Raw genomic sequence first — 22,896 nt, forward strand, 5'->3', positions numbered from 1 at the left:
AACGTGTCTCAATGGATTGTTGCGGTGCACAATATCAAAACACGCTACATAATACAACATGAGTGTGTGGACTGTTATAAAACATGAGCATGTAAACTGGTCGTCTTTACGCCCGTTTATTGCCATCGTGGTCGTGTGTTACAAGAAACACGTCGCTATACCCCCTGGCCTACAGCCTCGGGGAATAGCGATGTGTTTCTAGTAACGCACGGCCCTTGGGGTAATAAACGGGCGCTATAGCCTTCATGACCAGGTTATAGATGTTTAATATGTATTTGTTACCTTCGTTTCTGTGAAGTCGCCTTTTTTTCGAAAGTTGGAATGGGAGGGGGGTCAGCCACTTGTGTCCTAGGCCGACGAGTCGTATCTAAAACCATACGAGTTGGATTGGACAGACCAAACGTAGGTCTATTATTGGGATTGTGGGGTGGTCCCTAGTTCACTCGTACCTGAGCTTCTGGACATTATGATTAAATTTGAGGTAGTTGAATAAAACCTACTTGGTCTCATTTGCAATGGTATACTGAGTGAGAGACCTCAAATGGTGAGCTTTCTCGCAGTTGGATGAAATTATTGAAATTTACTGACAAATACCAATCCAGATATCACGAATCGCGGCCAGCAACCCTGTCTCGCGACTTGAATCCCTCTGTATCACCCGAAGCGCTATCTTCAGATGTCATGCTCGATGGGCTCGCAATCCCCGAGTCACAACTACTTGCGGAGTTTTGTTTTGGACTGATGTGACCGCGAACGAGAATTGCAGCTTGCTCATGTCCGATATCTTGCAAGAGAGAAGCCAGCTCCTCCAAAATCTCCCTTTTCTGTAACTTGGCTTGAACGCGAAGGTTGATCCAAAAGTCGAGTACGGAATCTGCGACGCTTCGTTCCCGGCAGGAGATGTTGTCGGTCAGGTACTGGATCGTTTCAGTACTCAGTCCTATTCTTTCGGCGAAAAATCGCGCATCGCTTTGGCCTTTGATGTCGAGTTTCACACACAGGTCCAAGTACAGCTTCCAAGGTATGATATCTTCGAATCTGTGATTATTTCCCTTTTGGAACTCCGGCAGAGAGTTTCGGAAAGTGTCATCCACTGTCTTAAGCGATGGTTTTGCAGCAGCTGGTCGTCTGGCTGTGCTTTGCAGGTTAGGTTGTGGATACTGTGAGTAACAATTCGTAAAATAACATTATTACCACATTATATTACCCTTCGCTTGACATGAAAACCTTTCGGTTTTTGTTCTCGTCTAAAATGTAAAGACCTTTGGAAAACTTTACACATAAATTCAAATTTGGCACAAATGAACGCAAAGATGGCATTCCATTTCGGCCCAGCTGAATTTCAGTACGGCTGAACGCGAGATCGAGATACTATTAATAATTTACAATTATGCAGAGATTTGCTTGCCCAAGGTACGGAGATTTCTTATTGCCCTAAACGAAATCCGTCTTGTTTTATTGATGGAGTTAACGCACAGTGGTGGTGTGAAAGTGAAGCATGGCAAACTACAAACGGCGTAAACAGGAACGAGACAAAATATAGAAAGCGTAAAGTGACTGGTGCGATGGTCAAGTTTATGCATGATTTTACAATTTTGACATTTTCCCATGCTACGCTGAAAGAAACTTCATCATGGATCACTCTGAAATTTCTTCGATATTGATATTTTAAGCAAATAGCCATATTAATTTACCACCGTCGGAAATTCAAGACTGCCATTACTCTGTGTCAACTCCAGAAAATATTTAAAAAGTAACGTTTTATATTTCCACAAAAACAAGAAGGTGAAGGGTTGTCTGGCTGCAAATTGTTGAAAAGCATATAAGCGTTGAACCGTATTTCATTTATAATTGGCGAAGTCTCGCCAATACGCGACATTACTTCGATTAATAATTAAAGCCCCACTAGCTGTAACTCTTTAAATTCGGTGACTTCAGAATATCTTCCTATGCTCTCCTGGTTGTCTCTGAATTCTACCCTCTGAAGAGATAGGGGCTTTTACTGCATTAGGAATCAATTCTTTTGTGAAACATTTGACAAGTAAATTCAAATTTTACCAGTCATTTTGGTTTCCCGCCATTTTCAAAAATTGGCAATATTACAAAGGGAACAGAACATAAGAAATGTCACGGTTGAAAACATTCACCCCTATACATTACATTGGACTACTGTATGTTGTTTATGCGAAGATTTCAGTGCAGATATGCACAGTACCCACAGTTTTTGCCGTTTCGCGTGGGGCTGCGATTTAATGAGTGGACACACATTTAATCGCAGTGTATGATCTTGTTCAAAATTGCACATCCAGTCCCAGCGGGACAATAATAAGTATATACACAATAATAAGTGTATACACACATCTAAATTAGTACATTCTCACAAACTTATTTTAGTTTGAAAATAAAATCATAAAAATAATGCTAAAAATACAGATAGTGGGGCTTTAATTATGGTTGCACACAAAGACACTGATGTATAATGAGATGATAATTATCCCAATAGTTACCTCCTCGGCAGTTGGCAAGGATACGTGTTCCTTTATATCGATTTGTGAACCTGAGTCTGGGCGTCCGGTTTCATGCACCTGTATCGTACCCTCTACCAACTTTGGGCGATCGCCTCCGGAATCATGGTTGATCGTGATTGTCCGAACCACTCCAGTTTGCTGTCTGGACTCCCCTTCCCAGATGAAATCAGCGGAAACCTGTTCACATCGAAATCAGAGAGCAGAGATATTTTCATTTTTAAAAATTACGGAACAAGAAGAAAGCACTCTAGTTTTAATTTCGAACTTGCCAGAACGTAACACTGTCTCTGAAATTCTGTAAGGATTTTATACAGGCCCATGAACAAATGTCTGACCAATAGATAGCTTTTCTGTGTGTTCAAACTGATCTACCGATATATGAGAATCTGAATTATAAAATTCGGTTTCGAGCAATTTCATGTGTTTCAGCGAATTTCGAGGCACTAATCACGAAAAACATGACAGGGCTACACGTGTTTGTTAAAGCAAATTATATCATTCAAGGTAATTATCATTAATTGTTTCAAATTAACAACTTTCTGTCAGCTAATGAATGGGAAATTGAGTGTTGTTCATCCAGACGTTCAATCATTTGACAAAGTAACTTTGTTCGGAAACTGTATGTTGCACTTTTTGTAGGCCTACACGTATCATCTATTCAAGACCTATCGACTCCTGTGTGTTTCCGCAGAAAATACAAGACTTGCGCGTTTCAACGTAACACTAACAATTTTGGAGAGATTGCTGCGAATAAGCGGTATAAACTCTTTCGTATCGTACCACAGAGTCCATTGATCCGGGGTTTGATGGAGACCAACCATGGGAGAGGTTTACCAACTTGATGGTTATGCCTTTGCCTTGTTGAATGGCTATTCTCTGAAGTCCGTCCAACAGTTTCGCGCCTTGATCGAGTTCCATTGCCTTAACAACCTGTAGGATGACACATTGTACGGATGATTGACAAACCTATGTGTGTGGTAGAAACTTGTCCTGAACTTCATATATCAAACATAGCTTATATAATAACAAAGGCTAGAATATTTTCAAACAGTCGCTCGGCTCATTGTTCAGTCAATCGACTTCATGTATTGGTTCAAATACATTTATACTTAGTAATCATGAAAATTCAAATCATAGTTGTCGTTTTGCCATGTTAAATGAAAATGGAAGAAGCAGGCACACCCATGGTATCCTTCAATTCTACGATCACACTGATGCTCAACCGTTTGACTCAGCTTGCTATTAAAATAATACCCCTCAGTCAGAGAATTGAGCGGCCGGAGAGCGGACTGAGCAAAGCGGTGGCGCATAGCTACAGTCACTGAACGGGGGTGTAATCGGCTCACCATCGTTGTGCCTGCTCTTCCATTCCTTTATTTTAAACAGTAAACCGACCTTGACAATTTCCATGTGCACATGATTTATTAATCACCAAAAACTTTATTCGAACCATGGCATTACAACTACTCGCGTCTGTTTTCTGATTGTCTATATAGAGTGACAGAGCAAAGGTCGGAATGGATTTAATCATCTTCCTGCGGTTTAAGTTTAGGTGCACACTGTGAATATGTCGCTCTGAACATTTTGTCTCCAATCGTCAAATGCAAAAGCTTCGTGCGATTGCCAAACAACCTACTATAGCTGCTGTGAAATTTATATTTATTCACCTGTAAATCGGCTTCGTTGTCGGGAAATACACGAACACGTAGTTTTATCGAATTTCCATTTTCTTTGACGATGTACACATGGATTTTGAAGACTCCTTTCAGGATCGACTCACCTCCTCTTCCGATCACTCGGTATAGAGTGAAATGCTGCACGGCGACGATGCAGCGCCCTCTATCCCAAACGCAGAGAGCTTCCTTGCTGTCAGCAAACTTCCACTCGCATTCTTTGCCGGCATCAGTCTCGCTTTTGAGTAATTTCAGTTCCTTGTACTTGCCATCTATAGCCGTACGCATCGTAAGCAGCACGGGCTTGTCGAATGATCGGCCGTGCGGCCCACAGCGAACGACGGGAGTTACGTTCATGCCTTTCACACCAATTTTGCTAGGGTATTCGTGTTTGTTGTGCGTCAAAAATATATACAGCTTGTACGGACCACGGCTTTGGTTGACCGCATTTGGAGGGATGCAAAGTCGTACGCTACCATCAGCGACAGCGAGCTCCCCACCTTTGTAATCAAACACTCCACCGGCGAATGTCGGTGTGGCGTACAACGGAGTATTCAAATACTTCTTCCGCGACCTCTTCTTCTTCTTGATACGTTCCTCCAGTTTATCCAGATATGTCTGAAGGTGGTTGTTAGGTTCTGCCCGCTGATGTTCAACATCGCCTTGTTGCGGACTGCACACCAGCGCTTCTTGCAGTTTCTTTTCCAAAGCAGCGCATCGCCAGGGTTTAGGGTCCAACGATGAACTTCGCGAGGAACTGTTGCTTGAGGAAGCGGACAGTTCGCCTTGCCTAATGATCTCCCAGTGTCGACGCTTCTCTCTGCGGTTTGACATGACTCAGTCCCGAGAAACACTGTTCATAGACACAAATAACTGGCGGAAATAAAAAAGACACGAGCGAAAAGATTACCGAACGAAATTTAACCAAATGGTAGGTGTTTGAAGTATTAAAAGAGAGGCGATCGCGACCGTACCATTGATAAAATACCGTTATTTATTGTAATATCAAATATATTATCAAACGGATATATGAATACCTTGCTTTTCGTTCTTGTCCCTGTGGCATTAACGAACATTTCTGTTGGCACATAGACTCTAAAGATCCCACTGTGACTAGCGAAAAGTGGGTCAGCCTGTGAACGCTCTGATTATTACACAGTCGTATTGTTGTGCACATCCGGGCATTCATGCTGCCCTTAGCCTATAGGTAACGGTAGTTTTGATTGATACCAATCAACACATATTCAAAAGTTACAGTGGCACAAAGTTAGTCTTGTGGAACCGACTTACTAGTGTCGGAGACACTCTTCCAGCGATCTACGTTTGCACTGCACAGCCAAGCTACCGTGTACAACGGATCACGGTTCGCTGTGAGTACGCCATTTCGTGAAGACACAGTCAACTGCTACATCGGGCAACGTTACAAGTTTGGCCATACATTCTTACAAAATTTTATCCCCCTCCCTAAAACACAAACGAAAGGCTACCAACTGTAAAATACTTACTTAATGTGACACATGTTAAGGCAATGTAGCTTTGACTGCTTACTTCAAACTCATCGCAGCCAAATTTAGATAGGCTACTCATCAATCGAAAGTGAAAAATTTCAGCGTTGACAGCGAGCGTCATAATGGCTGGATGTGTCACATGTTTTTCGTTGTATGCAATTATTGACGTCACATATTCATATTGCAAAAAAAGGATAAAAGCCGCACGTTCCCCTTTTGCTGACGAAGCAAAAAGCTGGGCAATAACCGTCACTTTCGTACATAATGAAAGTTTGACTCACAATGCCTAATGACACACAAATTGCCCATTAAGAAAAAGCGAAGGGATGGTGGGGATGTTGAGTTGCATGTTTCTGCGTTCCGAAATTTGATAGCTTGGTTTTATACTGCATGCACAATATTTTCTACCTTCACACTTTTTTGGATGATATTTATGTAAATAATTTTTCCCAAAAATCAGTATCATTGCAAACTATTAATTTCCGCTATTCTTTTTGTTGTGTCCACCTTGCCATGACCAATTTTGACCACCCCTTTCAAAATTGTTCGGAGCTTTCTGAGGTGTACGCATGACTAAGAAACATAGGACAATCGTAATATTTTATTTACCGAGTCAGGATCGTGCTCAATACAGGATACGACTGTCGCCTTCGTCACTTGCTAATTTCTCTTCATCCATTTATAGTGTAATCTTCATTTAGATAAAGTTTGAACTCGGTTTTAAAGAAGCATGGCGAATCTCGAAAACGAAAGACGTAAACTTTTGCTCAAAATTTCCTCAATGAAGCTTTCAACCATTCTCTTTCGAGATCAAGAATAAAAATCAGGGGTCACCGTGCAAATTTTGGTTCTTAGGGAAACAAATTACCCAAGACGTACGTACAGATATTTGAAATTCAAAATGGCTGTCATCCCTGTGTTAACTCTATGGAGAAAAAAGGAATTTTCGATTTTAGAAAAACTAAGACGGTGAAAAGTTTTCTTACACCGCGAGCTTTAAAATGAACCCCCACAAGAGGTAGATCAGAAAAGAATTGTAAAAGTTTGAGAGTCCGAATATCTGTCTCCAAGGCGCGTTCTATGATCAATTATGGACGTTATCATGTTGCTTGTAGCAAATGCGCTCCTCGTAATTCGACCCAGTTGAAATAATGTCATATTGTTTGAATTCCATTATTTTACTCTTCAAGTAAATATGCCATGTCTATGAATGAATTTATGAATAAGTGAACGAACGAACCGACGACTAAATGAGTGAATGAATCAACGAATTCTGAGTTTTCAATCTTCAGCAGATTTCACAAAACCGTTTACAGCTGCCTGTACATGACATGTCTTCTTCCTGAATCCACACAAAATGTTACTCTTCAAGTAAATATGCCATGTCTATGAATGAATTTATGAATAAGTGAACGAACGAACCGACGACTGAATGAATCAACGAATTCTGAGTTTTATAAATCTTCAGCAGATTTCACATCACCGTTTACAGCTGCCTGTATATGACATGTCTTCTTCCTGAATCAACACAAAATGTGACGATATGCCAGACATAAGGTCCTACGCTGGCTAAATCGTCAAGGTGTGACAGGGCCATAAAAGCTGCCAACACGTTTACTTATTGATACGAAAGACACAACGGACGCACTGGTCTTGCGTCAGTGTCGTTAGTTATAGCCCTTTCACACCTCGACAATTTAGCCAGCGTATGCCGACGTACGAAAAATTTGGCGAAGACGCTAGGCGTAAGTCGAATACGTTATGGGTAAGTTTTGTATAAGAGTGAACGCGATGAGTGGGCTGTACGCTATGTTTCGCCCGGAATCACGGTGATACGGTGAAGTGTCCCAGTAGAGCCTCTGTTATGTTTTTCTTACTAATTAATGACTTTCTGAGAATAGTGCCTATCTATCTATCTATCTATCTATCTATCTATCTATCTATCTATCTATCTATCTATCTATCTATCTATCTATCTATCTATCTATCTATCTATCTATCTATCTATCTATCTATCCATCCATCCATCCATCCATCCATCCATCCATCCATCCATCCATCCATCCATCCATCCATCCATCCATCTATCTATCCATCCATCCATCCATCCATCCATCAATCCATCCATCCATCCATCCATCCATCCATCTATCTATCTATCTATCTTGTGAGCGTATATGGTACATTTATCTTGTGTATGCACATACATACATACATACATACATACATACATACATACATACATACATACATACATACATACATACATACTACCTGCATTCATACATAACTATTTACTAGATCTTTAACTTGCCGACACTCACCTGGGATCTTTCAGATTTGTTTTGCAGATTTGTTGCGTTACCAGGTCATGTAGATTTTTCTGAATTTTTGTCGGACTTTCCCCGTCAGGACGTGGATAGTGACGGCTCTTTCGTGTGCTGTGCTGTACTACGATACAGGAATCTCTTATGACAGACTGCAGTGCCTATGAATGATAAGTACAAGCTTACAAACCCCTCGACAGGCTTGATGGCGATACCTTACAAGAATCAATATTAACACAAACAGCGCCCTCACACAACAAGTGATGTCATATCTAATTTAGGAAGGGATTTTCCCCGGGGCCTGAATCGTAGTTGGCCTCATGCCAAACCGCAAAAAGGGCATTTGATGTGATTACGCGAACAATAACAAACTTAAATGTCATTAGAAATTGTGTAATTTGTACACATTAATAGCCATTTTAATTGATGATTGATTCATGAAACAGCTTAGCTATCATTCACAAATGGAACACTGAATTAGATAGTGTAAGCTTTAATCTTCTGATGATGAAGTTTTTCTGATTTTCATGATTTTTTTAAAAAATTACCGGAATCTTGTTCAGAAATAATTGCCCTCGAAGTTCTTTGACTATTTCTTCGTCACCATCTTCCAAATACATCATGCAAACAGTGCGAATACGTAGAAAACAGATTAGTAAGGGCTGTAATTGAACCCCTTCGTGCACAACCTCGTCTCTACTCGTCAGTAAACCTACCTGAAACCAGCAAATGTTGGATACTTTGGGAGCAGCTCGTCAAGAAGACCAACATGTGCAATGAATACGCGCTGTCTGGGGATCGACCCGGGCCCAAAATATGGGCCGACAGGTCACAATCAGGGTCTGTCTCCTTGAGCACGCCTTCAAGGTAGCAACCGCTTCGCCTGTAACCGCGTCAAAACTATCGTCTCAGTCTCTTAGTCCCCGTAAAAGTATGGCTCTGTCTTCGATGATTGCGCTCGATTTCATCAGCGACCTTGTATGTCGTGTCTAGGGCTTGTTTACGTCTGCTGATCGACCGTGTCATATCCCTGGTCATGCCTGTACCGTAAAAATGTTTTAACCAATCATGGTTGATATTGAAGGGGGATTCCCGGACGAGTTCTTGCATTAATTCGGTGACCTATGACCAAATAGCTCAGTTTAGAAAAACAACGTCGCAGTTGCCTACGGCAAATTTTGCAAAATTTTAAATTCATAGCTTTTATATTTAGCCTTAATATGTATTTCAACGTGAGAACAAAAAAGCTTGTGTGAGGAACCATACTGGACCACTGTTCTCTACGGATGGCCGTTTCGTGCATTTTATGCGGAGATCACAAAAAGTGTAGCGTCACGAGTTTTTCTAAGGTCTGCGTCATCCAAAAACAATCACGAAAATATCACGGGACTTTCCTTCGCATGAACAGCCCTGTCAATGTTCAACTGACTACCCAGTATACTGCAGTACATTTGATTATGGCTCGTTCTAATACGATAGCGATGTTATTGTACCAATTGTTCATATGGTTGATGCTACGCAATGTTCTTAGCGAAGGTAAGTCGTTATTTCTCATCGTATTTTGATTGGGACCGTTTAGAGACCAACGAATAGGGAAGTAATGTCGGTTTTTACAGTGGGAAGTAGCTAAAAGTATATCTGTAATGTATGAAATGATAACGACTTCACGAATTAAATCAGACATCAAAGAAACGGCTATGTCATACGACGGTAGGCCCACTGGCAAATCTGTAGGCACACTCATGTTCAACCTTGCTCGGACTGGACTACGGCATGGACGCTTGAGAATCATACCATGTGTGCGAATAGGAACTCTGGCATTTATTCACAGGAAGGAACAATGACGTCATCGATTTTATTAAATGTCACTTTTTGACAAAGCTTTCAAGAGCATCAGGCTGCAATGTTATGGAGACTTTTCATGCGATGTTTGCGTTTGACAAACGTTAATAAAATTCAGGTCAAAGGCCACGGCACATGCGTGTTACATACTCCTAAATAGTAAGTGAAATTCCGATTATGAAATACTCAGTCTGTTGCAAGTTTCAGTGTTTGGTACTATGTTTCATTCTCATCTTATTAGGAATTGAAAGGGTACACGTCATTCAACTTCAGACGTAAACATGCCAAAATAACTTGCATGATGGGTTTCCTTGGCACTGTTCAGTCGACCTCTGCGTGTAGCGTCGTCTTCTTGTTCACACATGGAGGCCTATGACAACGTTTCCATATAAAATTTTAACTTGTCTCTGTTCATTCCCAATTTTCTGCCACACTATTCAAGTTTTCTGTTCACTCATTCATGATCTACTCGTAGTAGTGTAGCCTAGAAATATCTAAGGTGTAAGCTTACCTATCGGTAACAACTATCAAATATCCAAAGACTAATTGTTAATTTGAATCCGGCAGGTAAAATGGTCCACCTGCGAATAAACTCCATAAATATAACGACACTCTTTTATGAGCTCAGTCATATTTATGGTACACATACCTGTGTTTTGCAAATATTTTGTAGCTTGTTAAGAAACAAATCCCGCGACGTACCATCGAGTTATAGATGTTATCTCATTCGCGTTGTTTTACCGCACGGAGGAACAGTTTCGAACAAAAGCGCAAGACAGAGAGCTTGCAACATATAAATTATTGTTTTTGTTGATGATGATGATGATGATGATGATGATGATGATGATGATGATGATGATGATGATGATTACTATTATTGATAAATTTGATAGGCACCATAATGTGCGGTGAGGACTTCGTTGAAGAAAGCCACACCTGCTGCAACGGTCAACTGTTTGAGACACCAGGGACAGCAGCAAATGGTGGACGATGCTGCGGATTTGTCGACGTCATTGGCTACAACCCACGTCATCACATTTGCTGCCGGGGTGTGCTCTACTCAAACACCAACACGTGTAAGGGTAAGTGCAATCATGTCATTGTGTGTACATGTGTGTGTATGTATATATATATATATATATATATATATATATATATATATATATATATATATATATATATATATATACATCTCGTGAGAATATATTGATGGCGCAAATAGAGCATCTGATTGGTCGAGATGTGAAAATAAATGCTATGTTGTTGGAACACGCACGAGCTCTTAGGTAGAGAGGCACATCGGATTTCTTTTACGTTTCACGTCAGAATGTCCATATACCTCACTGTTACGATATGATAAGAATAAACCGCCCAAGACACGGGTATACTAATCAGTTTTGACAAATTCACTCCGTATATGAACTCTTTTGCTGGTGGATATATATGATGAACTGGTCAAACTGTCATGGTATGCCCATCGCTGAGTGTGGTTTAATACTTAAATAACTTTTTAATATCCATACTCTTCATCGTAGATTGTTCTACACTGAACGTCCAGCTCTTCGTCTCAAGACGTTTTGGCAACGACAACAACAACTGTACTCGTAATCAACCTTGTAAAACAATAAGACGCTCGGTGTCGAGTGCAAACTCTGGTGATAGCATCGTCATCGACGCTACAAACACAGATATCAGCCCCTACGAGGAGTGCCAACAGCAAGGTGGCGAAACGGTCGGAATAGAAGTCAAGAAATCGTTGCATTTCTTATCAGCAAACGGCACGGCGGTAATATCAGGGTCTTCGTCATGCTCCGTGTTCGATTTTGACGGTTCGCAGATGACCTTGAAGAGCCGTGAACCGATGGAAGTGTCCCTGACAGGTTTGAAGTTTATAAACGGGAAAACTCCGAGATCAAAACTCGGCGCCTTTGTCACAGTTTCAGACGCATCTCTCACAGTAACCGATTGCGAGTTTGTCGACGGCACTGCGAATGACATGACATTGGCAAGGCAATACTATGCCGTCCACTACACGTTGAAGACAGTAATTGGAAACTCGCTATTCAACCTGAACTTCACGGGAGTGAATTTCACAGACAACATCGGGGGAATCTTTGTCGCAGCTGAACAGAACACTTCATCAAGAGACACTCTTGTTTTTACGATGAGAAATTCTACTGTACATCAAACCATGAAAGGAGCAATTACAATCAAAATCAAGAAAGTCGGCAAGTTTATCGGCCACGTGGAAAAGACGGTCTTTTCAGACAACCGTCATGATCAAGGTGCTGGGATTTATTTCGAAGAAACACACGACAGTAATGGAGACGAACATGGTGTTACCAAAGGTAGTTTAAATAGGTCCAGAGGAGACTGTAGCCTAACAGATGACGTCATCAATTATTTGGACGACATCCGATTGGATAGTCAAAATGGTGGTTACCTACCAAATGAATACATTAACAGTGAAACTTGGAGAAAATACTTGATTTGTAAAGCAGATCAACAACTTTTTAACGAAACAGTGGAAATGACTCTAGACAACGTTAACTTTACCAATAATAACGTGACTGACGCCGGTGGAGCCTTGTTTTCCGCAGTTACCGGGAGAACAACCGTCAGGATGACACAGGTAATGTTTGAGAAAAACTCGGCAAATGGACTGGGTGGCCGTGGTGGCGCCCTCTACGTGAGGGGAGGACAAGTCCAAATATACGCGTCGGACTTCACGGATAACAGCGCCACTTTCTCGGGCGGAGCAGTCTTCCTGGACGATGCCAATGGAAGTTTTGTGATGGACGGAAGCGTTCTGAAATCTACTGAAGATGTCCGAGGTCAAGAGACCCTCCTATGGAGTATGTACAAGGGAATTTTTCTGGTCACAAACACTCGCTTTGAAGCAACTACAACGAAGCATGATTCAGTAGATGTCTTTTGGCATGAGTCTCCCGCCAACATTTCACTCGACAAGTCGTCATCGGTCATCTGCAGTGTTGGATACAACTTGACCCTTAAACAGAGTTACAACTATAAACACTATGACGTCATATACAGCTGTCGCCCCTGCCAACATGGAACGTACAGCATAGAACGAGGATACAGCAATGGTACCGAAGTTACAGATATTACTTGCCGCAAATGTCCCTCCGGAGGAAACTGCGAAAAGCCCACACTGAGGGCGAAATCGAACTTCTGGGGTTACGAACAGAACAGGAGTGTTAGCCTTCTGTTATGTCCACCAGGATATTGCTGCAATGGACGTGAGAATGGCACATGTGATGGTTACCAGTCGTGTCAAGACCACAGGATTGGAGCAGTTTGTGGAAAATGTGAAGACGGATACACTGAATCCGTTGTCTCTACCAAATGTCTAACAAAGAAAAAGTTTTCAAAAAATAGTTTGGTTTTCAGTATTTTGTTTGTAGTAGTCATAATTGTTTTAACCGCCATGTTTGTCGTTTTCAGTCGTTTTTGGTACAAGAAAACCGAACACAATCGCGGTGACATAGAAGATAATTCTGATCCACGAAACAGTGAAGTGGATGACATTAACTCTACATGGATAGGTTATATCAAATTGACCTTTTTCTTTTACCAGGTCATCGTTTACCTGACAAGACCACGTGGCAAGCATGACTCCATATCAGCTGTCACTGCGGTCCCCTTCATCGTCAACTTGTTCAACTTTCGGTTCGTCCCGATTTCTTGATTCTTGTTACAGCGCCCTCAGCACGTACACTTTGAAGGTGGTATTCGTCAATTTAAGCGTCATTGTACCGATTTTGACTTTGATCTTGACTCTGTATTTCATCATCGACATTCTGCGGTTCCGACGAAAGACCGGTTCCGATCCTACAAACCCGCCGTCGCCTTTGCCTTCGCCATGGCAACGACCTTAGGATACATTTGCTTCGTCAATCTAACATTTTCATTCCTGCAGTACGTACGTATTGGTGACGAGTACAGACTGTACTACTCTGGTGAGGAGAAATTCTTTGGGCCCGGGATGTACATCGCCGTGGTATTAGCAGTTTTTGTTGTAGTACCCTTCGTGTTTCTACCAGCTATAGCTTTGAAAAAGTTGCAAAGCGGAAAATGGTCTTTGCGAGACTTCGTCATATTTAGCTTCATACCACTACCATACTTAATCTATGAGTGTCTCGTCACCTGCATATATTCGAGGAAGACAGCAACACTCTCGACTGAAACCATAGAAGAGCAAACATCATTGAAAGTCGACGATGTAACCCAGAGCGTGGTCTGTTTTTACAAGGGCAACTACGGTGATAGATTTTGGTACTGGGAATCGATAATGCTTGGTCGTCGTTTACTCATAGTGGTATGCCATGTTTTCATCCACAATGAATTCATCAGAACAGTTGTCCTGGTGAGTTGCTGTTCGGCATTCCTTTTTCACCATGTTTTTGCAAAGCCATACATCACTGGATTCCTCAACCACGCAGAGACCGCGTTCTTGCTGTTGCTGATCACCATAGGACTCATCAATACGGTCGATGCTTTCTGTTATTCCTACGGAGCAACCACCTGCAAGCCCGGTGAAGACATTCTCAAAGATATGTGTATATTATCATGCGTCTTGGCTCTTGTTCCTCTTATGATTCCTTTAATCGCCTTGCTTCGTCGCTGTGTTCACAAGAGCCTCCGTCGATTGCCCTGCTGCAAAGAATTCACCAAGCTCAAGTTGCACTCTGAAGACCAGTCGTCGACCACATCTGATGTCCAGGCACTGCTTTCTGAAGACATCGACGAAGAGAGCGAGGACAGACAGAGAAGTCGCACGGCATCACAGAGCATCAAAACTCCTGGAACAAACGGACCAAGAAGACCCCGGATTTATTCCCACACCGTACTAGACAATGGACCGTCTTCGGTGCTCGCAGACGTCACTACATTTGATGCCGATTGCACAGACGGTGGTTCGATTTTACAGGAGCCACTCATGTTACCTCCAAGTCCAGACAGTAACGACAGAGAACCTAATCGTGTCAATGTCAATGTACCTGAAAGAGAGAAGGGTCGTACAACTAAATCAGGCGCGGGAACTGATAAGGAGGATGCGGCAGCAACGAACGACAGACTCCTCCGCAGAATGAGAGAGGAAAATGTATACCTTAAGGCCTGCCTTCAGCAATTGGCCAAAATCCTCAGCGCGGCGAACGACCCCGAAATACTATCATCCACCAACTTCACAACAACGGTGTTCGCAGCAGGTGTTTTCAACTACGAAGGAGGGCATCTAACCATAGAACAAGCAGGGGTGAACCTGTTCATACCACCGGGCGCCCTCTCGGAGGAGGACGACCACCAGCAGTTCTACGTCTACGTGTCGACCATCGACAGTGAATACCCGAGACTGGCTGACAACCAGACGGCCCTCTCTCCGGTCATCCGCTTGGGTCCGCCTGGGTTCCGTTTCCAGAAGCACGTGCTGCTCTCAGTCAAGAACTGCATCGATGCAAAGCAGCCTGGAAGCCTCAAACTGTTTGGAAGTCACACCGACATCGACGAACTCGTTGATTGGTACGACACAAGTGAAAGACAACAAACTCTGTGCATCGCGCAGGGAGAGGACGCCATATCCTTCATCCACCAGTTGTCCATGTATTGCGTCATCAGTGACGTGACGAGTTGCAATTACAATGTCCACATCTTCATGACGGCTATCAATAATACCTACACAAGAATTCGAGTGAGGATTTCCAGGAATACACCTGCCGATGTTGAGGTGAGTTCACTAGTTTTGCTATCCTGTTCGTAGCCTAGAAGTGTTGAGAACAGTTGGAGAATGGCGAAAATGTAATTGCATGGCTTGAAACACAGATATAAAATAGTTTAATTTGGCAGTAGTTTGGTCCTACAGTTTTCCAGCCTTCGGGAAACTGAACAGGTAATGTTGTTTGAAATTTTGCGGTACAAGCTTCCGTGTACTTGACCATTCAAATGTACCGCACATGCTGCGAATTCTAAAACAAGGTCGATTAATGGAGTTTGGTTTGCAAAAATGAAGCTTGTGACGATCAAGAATGTGACGATCGTCACACAGCAGTATGTATGGGGATTGAAGGAAAATGCAAGTGTGAAAATCAAATAGGAAATTAGGTTATTAAGCCTACCGAAATGCTGATATGTCGATTTACCAATTTCAACTAGATATATCGTTTGGCCGCAAAATGTCACGGATTGTTCCCTCGTCAAACTCGGTTTAACTCGCTCGCTTCTTCGATTGGTCACATCCACAAATATTGGATGACTTAGAGACCATATCCTCAATAATGCCATATTCAAGGCGTATTCCTAAAACGTGTTAAGGTGAAGGGCGACGAATTCGGACGCGCACACGCTTTAGAACATTTCTGCGCAGATTTAACTCCAGCCTGCCGCAAATGGGTTATTTTGTAGCGCATGTATTTAACATCACCTGTCATTGTTGAAATTGCGCTTTTACCTAATTTTTTGACCCAGTCTCTTAGAAATACATGTGACCTTTAACCTTGTCATATTTTGACCCCCTAGGAAGCTGGTTTTTATTCAATATGAGCGCAAAATTAACATTTCTCTCCCATTTACATGGCGCATATTACCCATTCACCTGGAGATATTGTAAAAAGTAGCGTGGTGACACCCTTTTATTAAAAGTGTAAACTAAATGGTATTATGTCAGGATTTTATTCGCCAAGTTTGGTCAAAATGACACCATTCAAAGCGACAGGAAGAAAGTTCGAAAATTATGTAGTGATATAATTTCGATATCGTCATTTTGTAATCGATACTTATGTTAAAATTTCTTTAGAAACATCATGAAAACTATACATTCGATAGATATGGATCTTAATTCTTGGTATTTATTAAAATTAACTCATTTGCTAAGCGTTTCATAATTGCTTTCTTTAGTTTAAGTGAATTATATCATTTTTATTTATTTCTAACGACGCTATTTTAACGTCCGTTTCCATGGAAACGAGCGTGGTGACCCCCATTTTTTATTTCATTTTTGCACTTGCACAACTTCCAAGAATATTTGTGCAAAGTTTCAAGAAAATGACACCACAACCTAATTTTGACGTAATTCGTAGTACTTCACCTTAAAGCAATGTGAGCTTAAAGAGGCACTCCCACTTGGTAACATTTTTAAAACACATTTTTTTAATGCCAACGGTCGATATTTGACGTGGCGACTGCGCGCGGATCGCGAGATATCGATAAAAACATGTCATTTCCCGAGCGTATTTTTCACACCCCGAAGTTTTACGATCGTTTCTGATTTTGACCCGAAATCCCCCGAAGGTTTGTTGTTGTGCTGATTGACGATATTCTAGGGAGTCTACAATAAGTTCGAACGACGCAATTAATTTACTTCCCACTGCAAAGACTTTATATACAGCATTATGCCATTACCTCAGGTAAGTTTTGTAAAACTTCTCCTTAGTTTTTGTCGTTTTCATTATTCTAAATATGTTGTACTATATTTTTAACCAACACCACATAAACATCAGTTTTTACGTGTCAAATATTAGCCGCCTCCGATGACTACATTTTGTCGTCTGCCACACAGTACGCCGCGCGCGAGGTATGCGTCTATGCAAACCACTCGGCGGCCGCTATGTATCAACCGCACGTAACTGTGCTAGTCACCTATGCGAATTCTGGTGGAATCAAAATTTGTTTTCCGTTTTTTTCTCAGAGTCAGTAAGACTCGACTTTCTCCCAGGGGGCATGACCGATCACCGACGCGAGTGGTACTGTGGCATACAGCAGCGTAGACTCGTACTCCATAGCTTAGTTGACAATGGCCCCAGTGCCGAACGTTCGATGTTCGGAAGCTGAATTTAGGTGGGCCACCGGAATTCAAACTTTACTTTTTTGAACCATGTTTTTATCGATATCTCGCGATCCGCACGCAGTCGCCACGTCAAATATCGACAGTTGGCATTAAAAAAATGTACTTTAAAAATGTTACCAAGTGGGAGTGCCACTTTAGCATCTGTACCAAGTTTCATGAAATTTGATGCAGTATTTCTTGACATATCAGACTAATTACGAATATTCAATTAATTGACATGATACTGCTACATGCCGTTAAACAAATTGATGTGCATATGTATGGCATGGGTCAATGTCCTTGTGCCAACCTTGAATGATACTGGTGGAAATATGTCTGAGTTATAGCTCTGTACATGAAAATATCGTAACAAAATGGCCACCAGGCAGCCATTATATTGCATTGGACTGTGAAACCAATAGACATGCATATTTATGACATGATAGGTCAAAGTCCTTGTACCAACTTTGAAAAAAGTCAGTTGATACATATCCAAATTATGGCTCAGGACATGACAAAATCGTAACAAAATGGCCACAAGGCAGCCATATTGCATCGGATTGTGAATATGCATATTTATGACATAGATTATGACATAGATCAGATATGTATGATAAAGGTCAATGTCATTGTACCAAATTTGAATAAAATCGGTTGAGATGTGCCTGAGTAATGACTCCTTACATGAAAAAATCATAACAAAATGGCCGCACGGCAGCCATATTGGATTGTATCACAAAACAAATCAATGTGGATATGCATGACATAGGTCAATGTCCTTGTACCTACTTTGAATAAAATCGGTTAAAATGCGCCTGATTTGTGGGTCCGTATATTAAAAAATTGTAACAAAATGGCCGCCATGCGGCCATATTGGATCATATTGTGAAACAAATCGACGTGCATATGCATGACATAGGTCAATCTCCTTGTACCAACTTAGAATAAAATCGGTTGAGATATGCCTGAGTTATGGCTCCGTACATGAAAAAATCGTAACAAAATGGCCGCACGGCGGCCATAATGGATTGTATCACAAAACAAATCGACGTGCATATGTATGACACATGAAGTAATCCTTGTACTTAGTTTGAATGAAATCGCTCCAGGCATCTCTGAGATATCTGCGTGAACGGACGCACACACGGAGGCACGGACATGACCAAACCTATAAGTCCCCCGGACGGTGTGCGTACCGTGAGGTCTAAAAAGAATGCCAGGGTTATTTAATCCATAGTTACTTCAATAACCCCATCACAAACATGGTTTGGCCCAACGCCGCACTGATCACGTAATGAAGTGCGGACTGCTGTACAGGGAAATGGGGAAGTGGAAAGGGGACTGGGAAGTCACTTTTCTGATTTTTCAACTTATGAAACTTGAGTTTTTTCCTATGTTGCCATTTTCAGTTGGTGAAGATGAAGGAACAAGCCGGTGACAATTACCAGTACAAAGACCAGCGTATGGTTGTCTTGCATAAAACTGACGGCGATTACAAGATCGAACTCACAGAGGTCAGCCCGAAAACTTGGAACTTAGTTGACGGAGAAAGCGTCAAGGTAACGTACAAGATGATTCCATGTTGTGTCATTCGAGTTTTATTTCGCTAAGGCCAAAAAACAAATTGTGCTGTTCCGATAACCCGACCTACCCTATGTTTTGCCTGCCGACTCTAAACTTTTTAGACCTACGTAAACAAGGAAGTAAACAGAAGAAAGAACAAACCGTAAAATCACGTGTTCGTTACCTGGCATTCGAGTTTTGCTTGAACGAGGACGTCTTTTATATTTTTAGTCCCCACGGACACCGTCCGGGGGGACTTATAGGTTTGGTCATGTCCGTGCGTGTGTGCGTCCGTGCGTGCGTGCGTGTGTGCGTCCGTGCGTGCGTCCGTCCGTTCACGCAGATATCTCAGAGATGCAAGAAGCAATTTCATTCAAACTTGGTACAAGGATTACTTCATATGTCATACAGATGCACGTCGATTTGTTTTGTGATACGATCCAATATGGTCGCCAGGCGGCCATTTTATTACGATTTTTTCATGTACAGAGCCATAACTCAGACATGTTTCAACCGATTTTATTCAAAGTTGGTACAATGACATTGACCAATGTCATAGATATGCACATCATTTTGTTTTGTGATACGATCCAATATGGCCGCCAGGCGGCCATTTTATTACGATTTTTTCATGTACAGAGCCATAACTCAGACATGTTTCAACCGATTTATTCAAAGTTGGTACAAGGACATTGACCAATGTCATAGATATGCACGTCAATTTGTTTTGTGATACGATCCAACATGGCAGCCAGGCGGCCATTTTATTACGATTTTTTCATGTACAGAGCCAGATCTCAAACATGTTGCAACCGATTTTATTCCAAGTTGGTACAAGGACATTGACCAATGTCATAGATATGCACGTCATTTTGTTTTGTGATACGATCCAATATGGCAGCCAGGCGGCCATTTTATTACGATTTTTTCATGTACAGAGCCATAACTCAGACATGTTTCAACCGATTTTATTCCAAGTTGGTAAAAGGACATTGACCAATGTCATAGATATGCATGTCGATTTGTTTTGTGATACGATCCAATATGGCCGCCAGGCGGCCATTTTATTACGATTTTTTCATATACAGTGCCATAACTCAGACATGTTTTAACCGATTTTATTCAAAGTTGGTACAAGGACATTGACCAATGTCATAGATATGCATGTCAATTTGTTTTGTGATACAATCCAATATGGCTGCTGTGTGGCCATTTTATTACGATTTTTTCATATGCAGAGGCATAACTCAGGCAAATCTCAACCGATTTTATTCAAAGTTGGTACAAGGACATTGACCTATGTCTTACATATGTACGTCAATTGTTATGTGATACGATCCAATATGGCCGCTAGGCAGCCATTTTATTACGATATTTCATGTCCAGAGCAATAACTCAGACATGTTTCAACGGATTTTATTCCAAGTTGGTACAAGGAGATTGACTAATGTCATACATATGCATGTCAATTTGTTATGTGATACGATCCAATATGGCTGCCTTGCGGCCATTTTTTTACGATTTTTTCCTGTCGAGGGCCATAATACTCTAAGGCATATCTTAACCGATTTTATTCAAAGTTGGTACAAGGACATTAAACTATGTCATACATATGTTTGTCAATTTGTTTCTTGATATGATCCAATATGGCTGCATGGCAGCCATTTTGTTACAATTTTTTCGTGTCCTTAGCCAAAACTTGGGCATGTCTCAATTAATGAAGAGGACTCTATCCTCTTAGGACATGTAATCAAAGTACCCATTAACAAGTGGGGACTGTGTCATCAACGATGACTTGTATTTTTATTCCTTTTATATGTATGATACGTTTTTCTGGAAATGTTGTCGTCAGTGTTTGCTCGCCCTGAATCCCCGAAAAGTGCATATTTAAAAATAAAAGTATTTTTGAAAAAAATCCTTGCCGACCTACCTACCCTATTTTTGAAAACCATGTTATCGGAACAGCACAGTTTATTTTTTTGGCCTAATACAGCCTTACCTAGCCAGGCTGTTATGTTCTGTGTTACGAAGGGTAAAGATTGCAGCGGCTGTAGGTGTTAAAGACCTATTTAAAAGATATAATGAGGACTAAGCTTTGCAAATAAGCAAAATCATGATAAAAGGGCTGCGTGAACATATTTAGAAATGGAACACTTATCAAGTCTGACATTCACTGGTTATATAGTCATCTATAACATGAATTTTGTGGTCGTCGTCAACCTTGTGTGTAAATTATCAACATCTACTAATGAATTGACTGAGCATACCCTAAACTGAACCATTTATATTCCATTTTATATCTTGATATATAGCAAGATTGCTCAGAGCGTGACTGTCAAAAATCTTTTTGCGTCTTTTTAATCAGATCATATCGAAGGAATCACTGTGGATGAATAACCAGGGAGGTGGCCCTTGTCCGGGGGTGACGTATCTACTTGAACGTCGACACCAACAAGGATTCCGTCAAATCAGCGGAGCCATCGAGCTGAAGAAAATGGGACACAAGACACCGATTTGTACTCTAGCTTTTGAAGATGATCTAGCTTTAGCTTGATTTCTTTATATTAAAGCTCCGAGTGCCGGTCAAGCAGCGCAAAAGTATATTGTAGCCAGACCTTTGTTATCATACGTGTTAGACATTGTGGGTGTTCGAATGCGGTGTTCGATTTAGTGTCCCAGTATATTTTGGTGTACCGAGATAGACAACTGAGGCAATGTTTGTTCTTTTGACAACAAACATGTTATTATCAAAGAACAAAGGTCAGAGAGGTGGAGAAGTATAGTTGAGAAGGCAAAAATGTTTGCATGCCGGTCAATAGACGTCGACTACTATTCTATCGGAGCATGTAAAAGCGATCGAAAGAAGTGTTAATAATAACTCACGGGGATTCTCGGGCGTGTCATTTACTCGTAAAAGAGTATATGACAATGATTAAGAGTGATCAAGTCACTTAGTTTGCGATCGCCAGTTTTGTTTCTTATCTCTATCTCAGAGTCTGGAGCAGCATGTCTGGCATTAAAATGAGAGAAAAACATTTTAGAAATTATATGCTAGATCACTAAATGCCGGATATATATATATATATATATATATATATATATATATATATATATATATATATATATATATATATATATATATATATATATATATATATATTAGATATATAGATATATATATATATATCATTTAGTGATCTATCATATAACTTCTATAATTTTTTAAATATATATATATATATATATATATATATATATATCTATCCCTCGAGGACATCATGATACTATATATATATATATATATATATATATATATATATGCACATGCATACATATGCATACATACATACATACATACATACATACATACATACATACATACATACATACATACGTACATACATACATACATACATACATACATACATACATACATACATACATACATACATACATACATACATACATACATACATACATACAATTGCTAGCGAAGTCAACCGATCGCCCTTAAGTTAGTAATCAAAATTTTCGCTCGTTCATCGAGTTTGAACTTGTGCGTAGGAAAACATAACAGCATAGCGTAGCATAACATAACACATCAATAAAACATTA

The 22,896-nt window shown here is 40.9% G+C and overlaps 3 protein-coding genes across 4 annotated transcripts; 2 read left to right on the forward strand and 1 right to left on the reverse strand.

Moving 5' to 3' along the window:
• Positions 1–560: 560 nt before the first annotated feature.
• On the reverse strand, positions 561–9,073 carry LOC139151758 (uncharacterized). The gene is made up of 6 exons (XM_070724737.1): positions 8,753–9,073; positions 8,034–8,197; positions 4,196–5,074; positions 3,309–3,458; positions 2,508–2,705; positions 561–1,160 (listed from the first exon to the last, which is right to left on the reverse strand). The coding sequence occupies exons 3-6, from the start codon at positions 5,033–5,035 to the stop codon at positions 606–608; spliced, it is 1,743 nt and encodes a 580-aa protein (XP_070580838.1). The 5' UTR covers positions 5,036–5,074; positions 8,034–8,197; positions 8,753–9,073; the 3' UTR covers positions 561–605.
• An 81-nt stretch (positions 9,074–9,154) lies between these two features.
• Positions 9,155–13,587, forward strand: LOC139151756 (uncharacterized). Of its 2 annotated transcripts, none has more exons than XM_070724735.1 (3): positions 9,155–9,572; positions 10,772–10,954; positions 11,414–13,587. In XM_070724735.1, the coding sequence occupies exons 1-3, from the start codon at positions 9,323–9,325 to the stop codon at positions 13,585–13,587; spliced, it is 2,607 nt and encodes an 868-aa protein (XP_070580836.1). In that variant the 5' UTR covers positions 9,155–9,322. The 2 variants fall into 2 exon arrangements, with proteins under 2 accessions (XP_070580836.1, XP_070580835.1); XM_070724734.1 differs by having other exon boundaries at positions 9,157–9,572; positions 10,772–10,960.
• A 174-nt stretch (positions 13,588–13,761) lies between these two features.
• LOC139151757 (uncharacterized) lies at positions 13,762–22,347 on the forward strand. Its single transcript, XM_070724736.1, has 3 exons — positions 13,762–15,624; positions 19,128–19,277; positions 21,647–22,347. The coding sequence occupies exons 1-3, from the start codon at positions 13,762–13,764 to the stop codon at positions 21,833–21,835; spliced, it is 2,202 nt and encodes a 733-aa protein (XP_070580837.1). The 3' UTR covers positions 21,836–22,347.
• Positions 22,348–22,896: the final 549 nt, after the last annotated feature.

Source organism: Ptychodera flava, chromosome 15 (assembly GCF_041260155.1).
Source record: "Ptychodera flava strain L36383 chromosome 15, AS_Pfla_20210202, whole genome shotgun sequence".
Classification (NCBI taxonomy): Eukaryota; Metazoa; Hemichordata; class Enteropneusta; family Ptychoderidae; genus Ptychodera; species Ptychodera flava.

Excerpts from the sequence above, each read along its gene's own strand:
- LOC139151756 (XM_070724734.1), top strand. The coding sequence starts at position 9,323 with ATGGCCGTTTCGTGCATTTTATGCGGAGATCACAAAAAGTGTAGCGTC. Across the intron at positions 9,573-10,771 it reads ACGCAATGTTCTTAGCGAAG|GCACCATAATGTGCGGTGAG; the intron begins GTAAGTCGTTAT and ends TAAATTTGATAG. Across the intron at positions 10,961-11,413 it reads AAACACCAACACGTGTAAGG|ATTGTTCTACACTGAACGTC; the intron begins GTAAGTGCAATC and ends TCTTCATCGTAG.
- LOC139151757 (XM_070724736.1), top strand. The coding sequence starts at position 13,762 with ATGGCAACGACCTTAGGATACATTTGCTTCGTCAATCTAACATTTTCA. Across the intron at positions 15,625-19,127 it reads ATACACCTGCCGATGTTGAG|TTGGTGAAGATGAAGGAACA; the intron begins GTGAGTTCACTA and ends TGCCATTTTCAG. Across the intron at positions 19,278-21,646 it reads TTGACGGAGAAAGCGTCAAG|ATCATATCGAAGGAATCACT; the intron begins GTAACGTACAAG and ends CTTTTTAATCAG.
- LOC139151758 (XM_070724737.1), bottom strand. The coding sequence starts at position 5,035 with ATGTCAAACCGCAGAGAGAAGCGTCGACACTGGGAGATCATTAGGCAA. Across the intron at positions 3,459-4,195 it reads ACAACGAAGCCGATTTACAG|GTTGTTAAGGCAATGGAACT; the intron begins GTGAATAAATAT and ends GTCATCCTACAG. Across the intron at positions 2,706-3,308 it reads CCGGATCAATGGACTCTGTG|GTTTCCGCTGATTTCATCTG; the intron begins GTACGATACGAA and ends CGATGTGAACAG.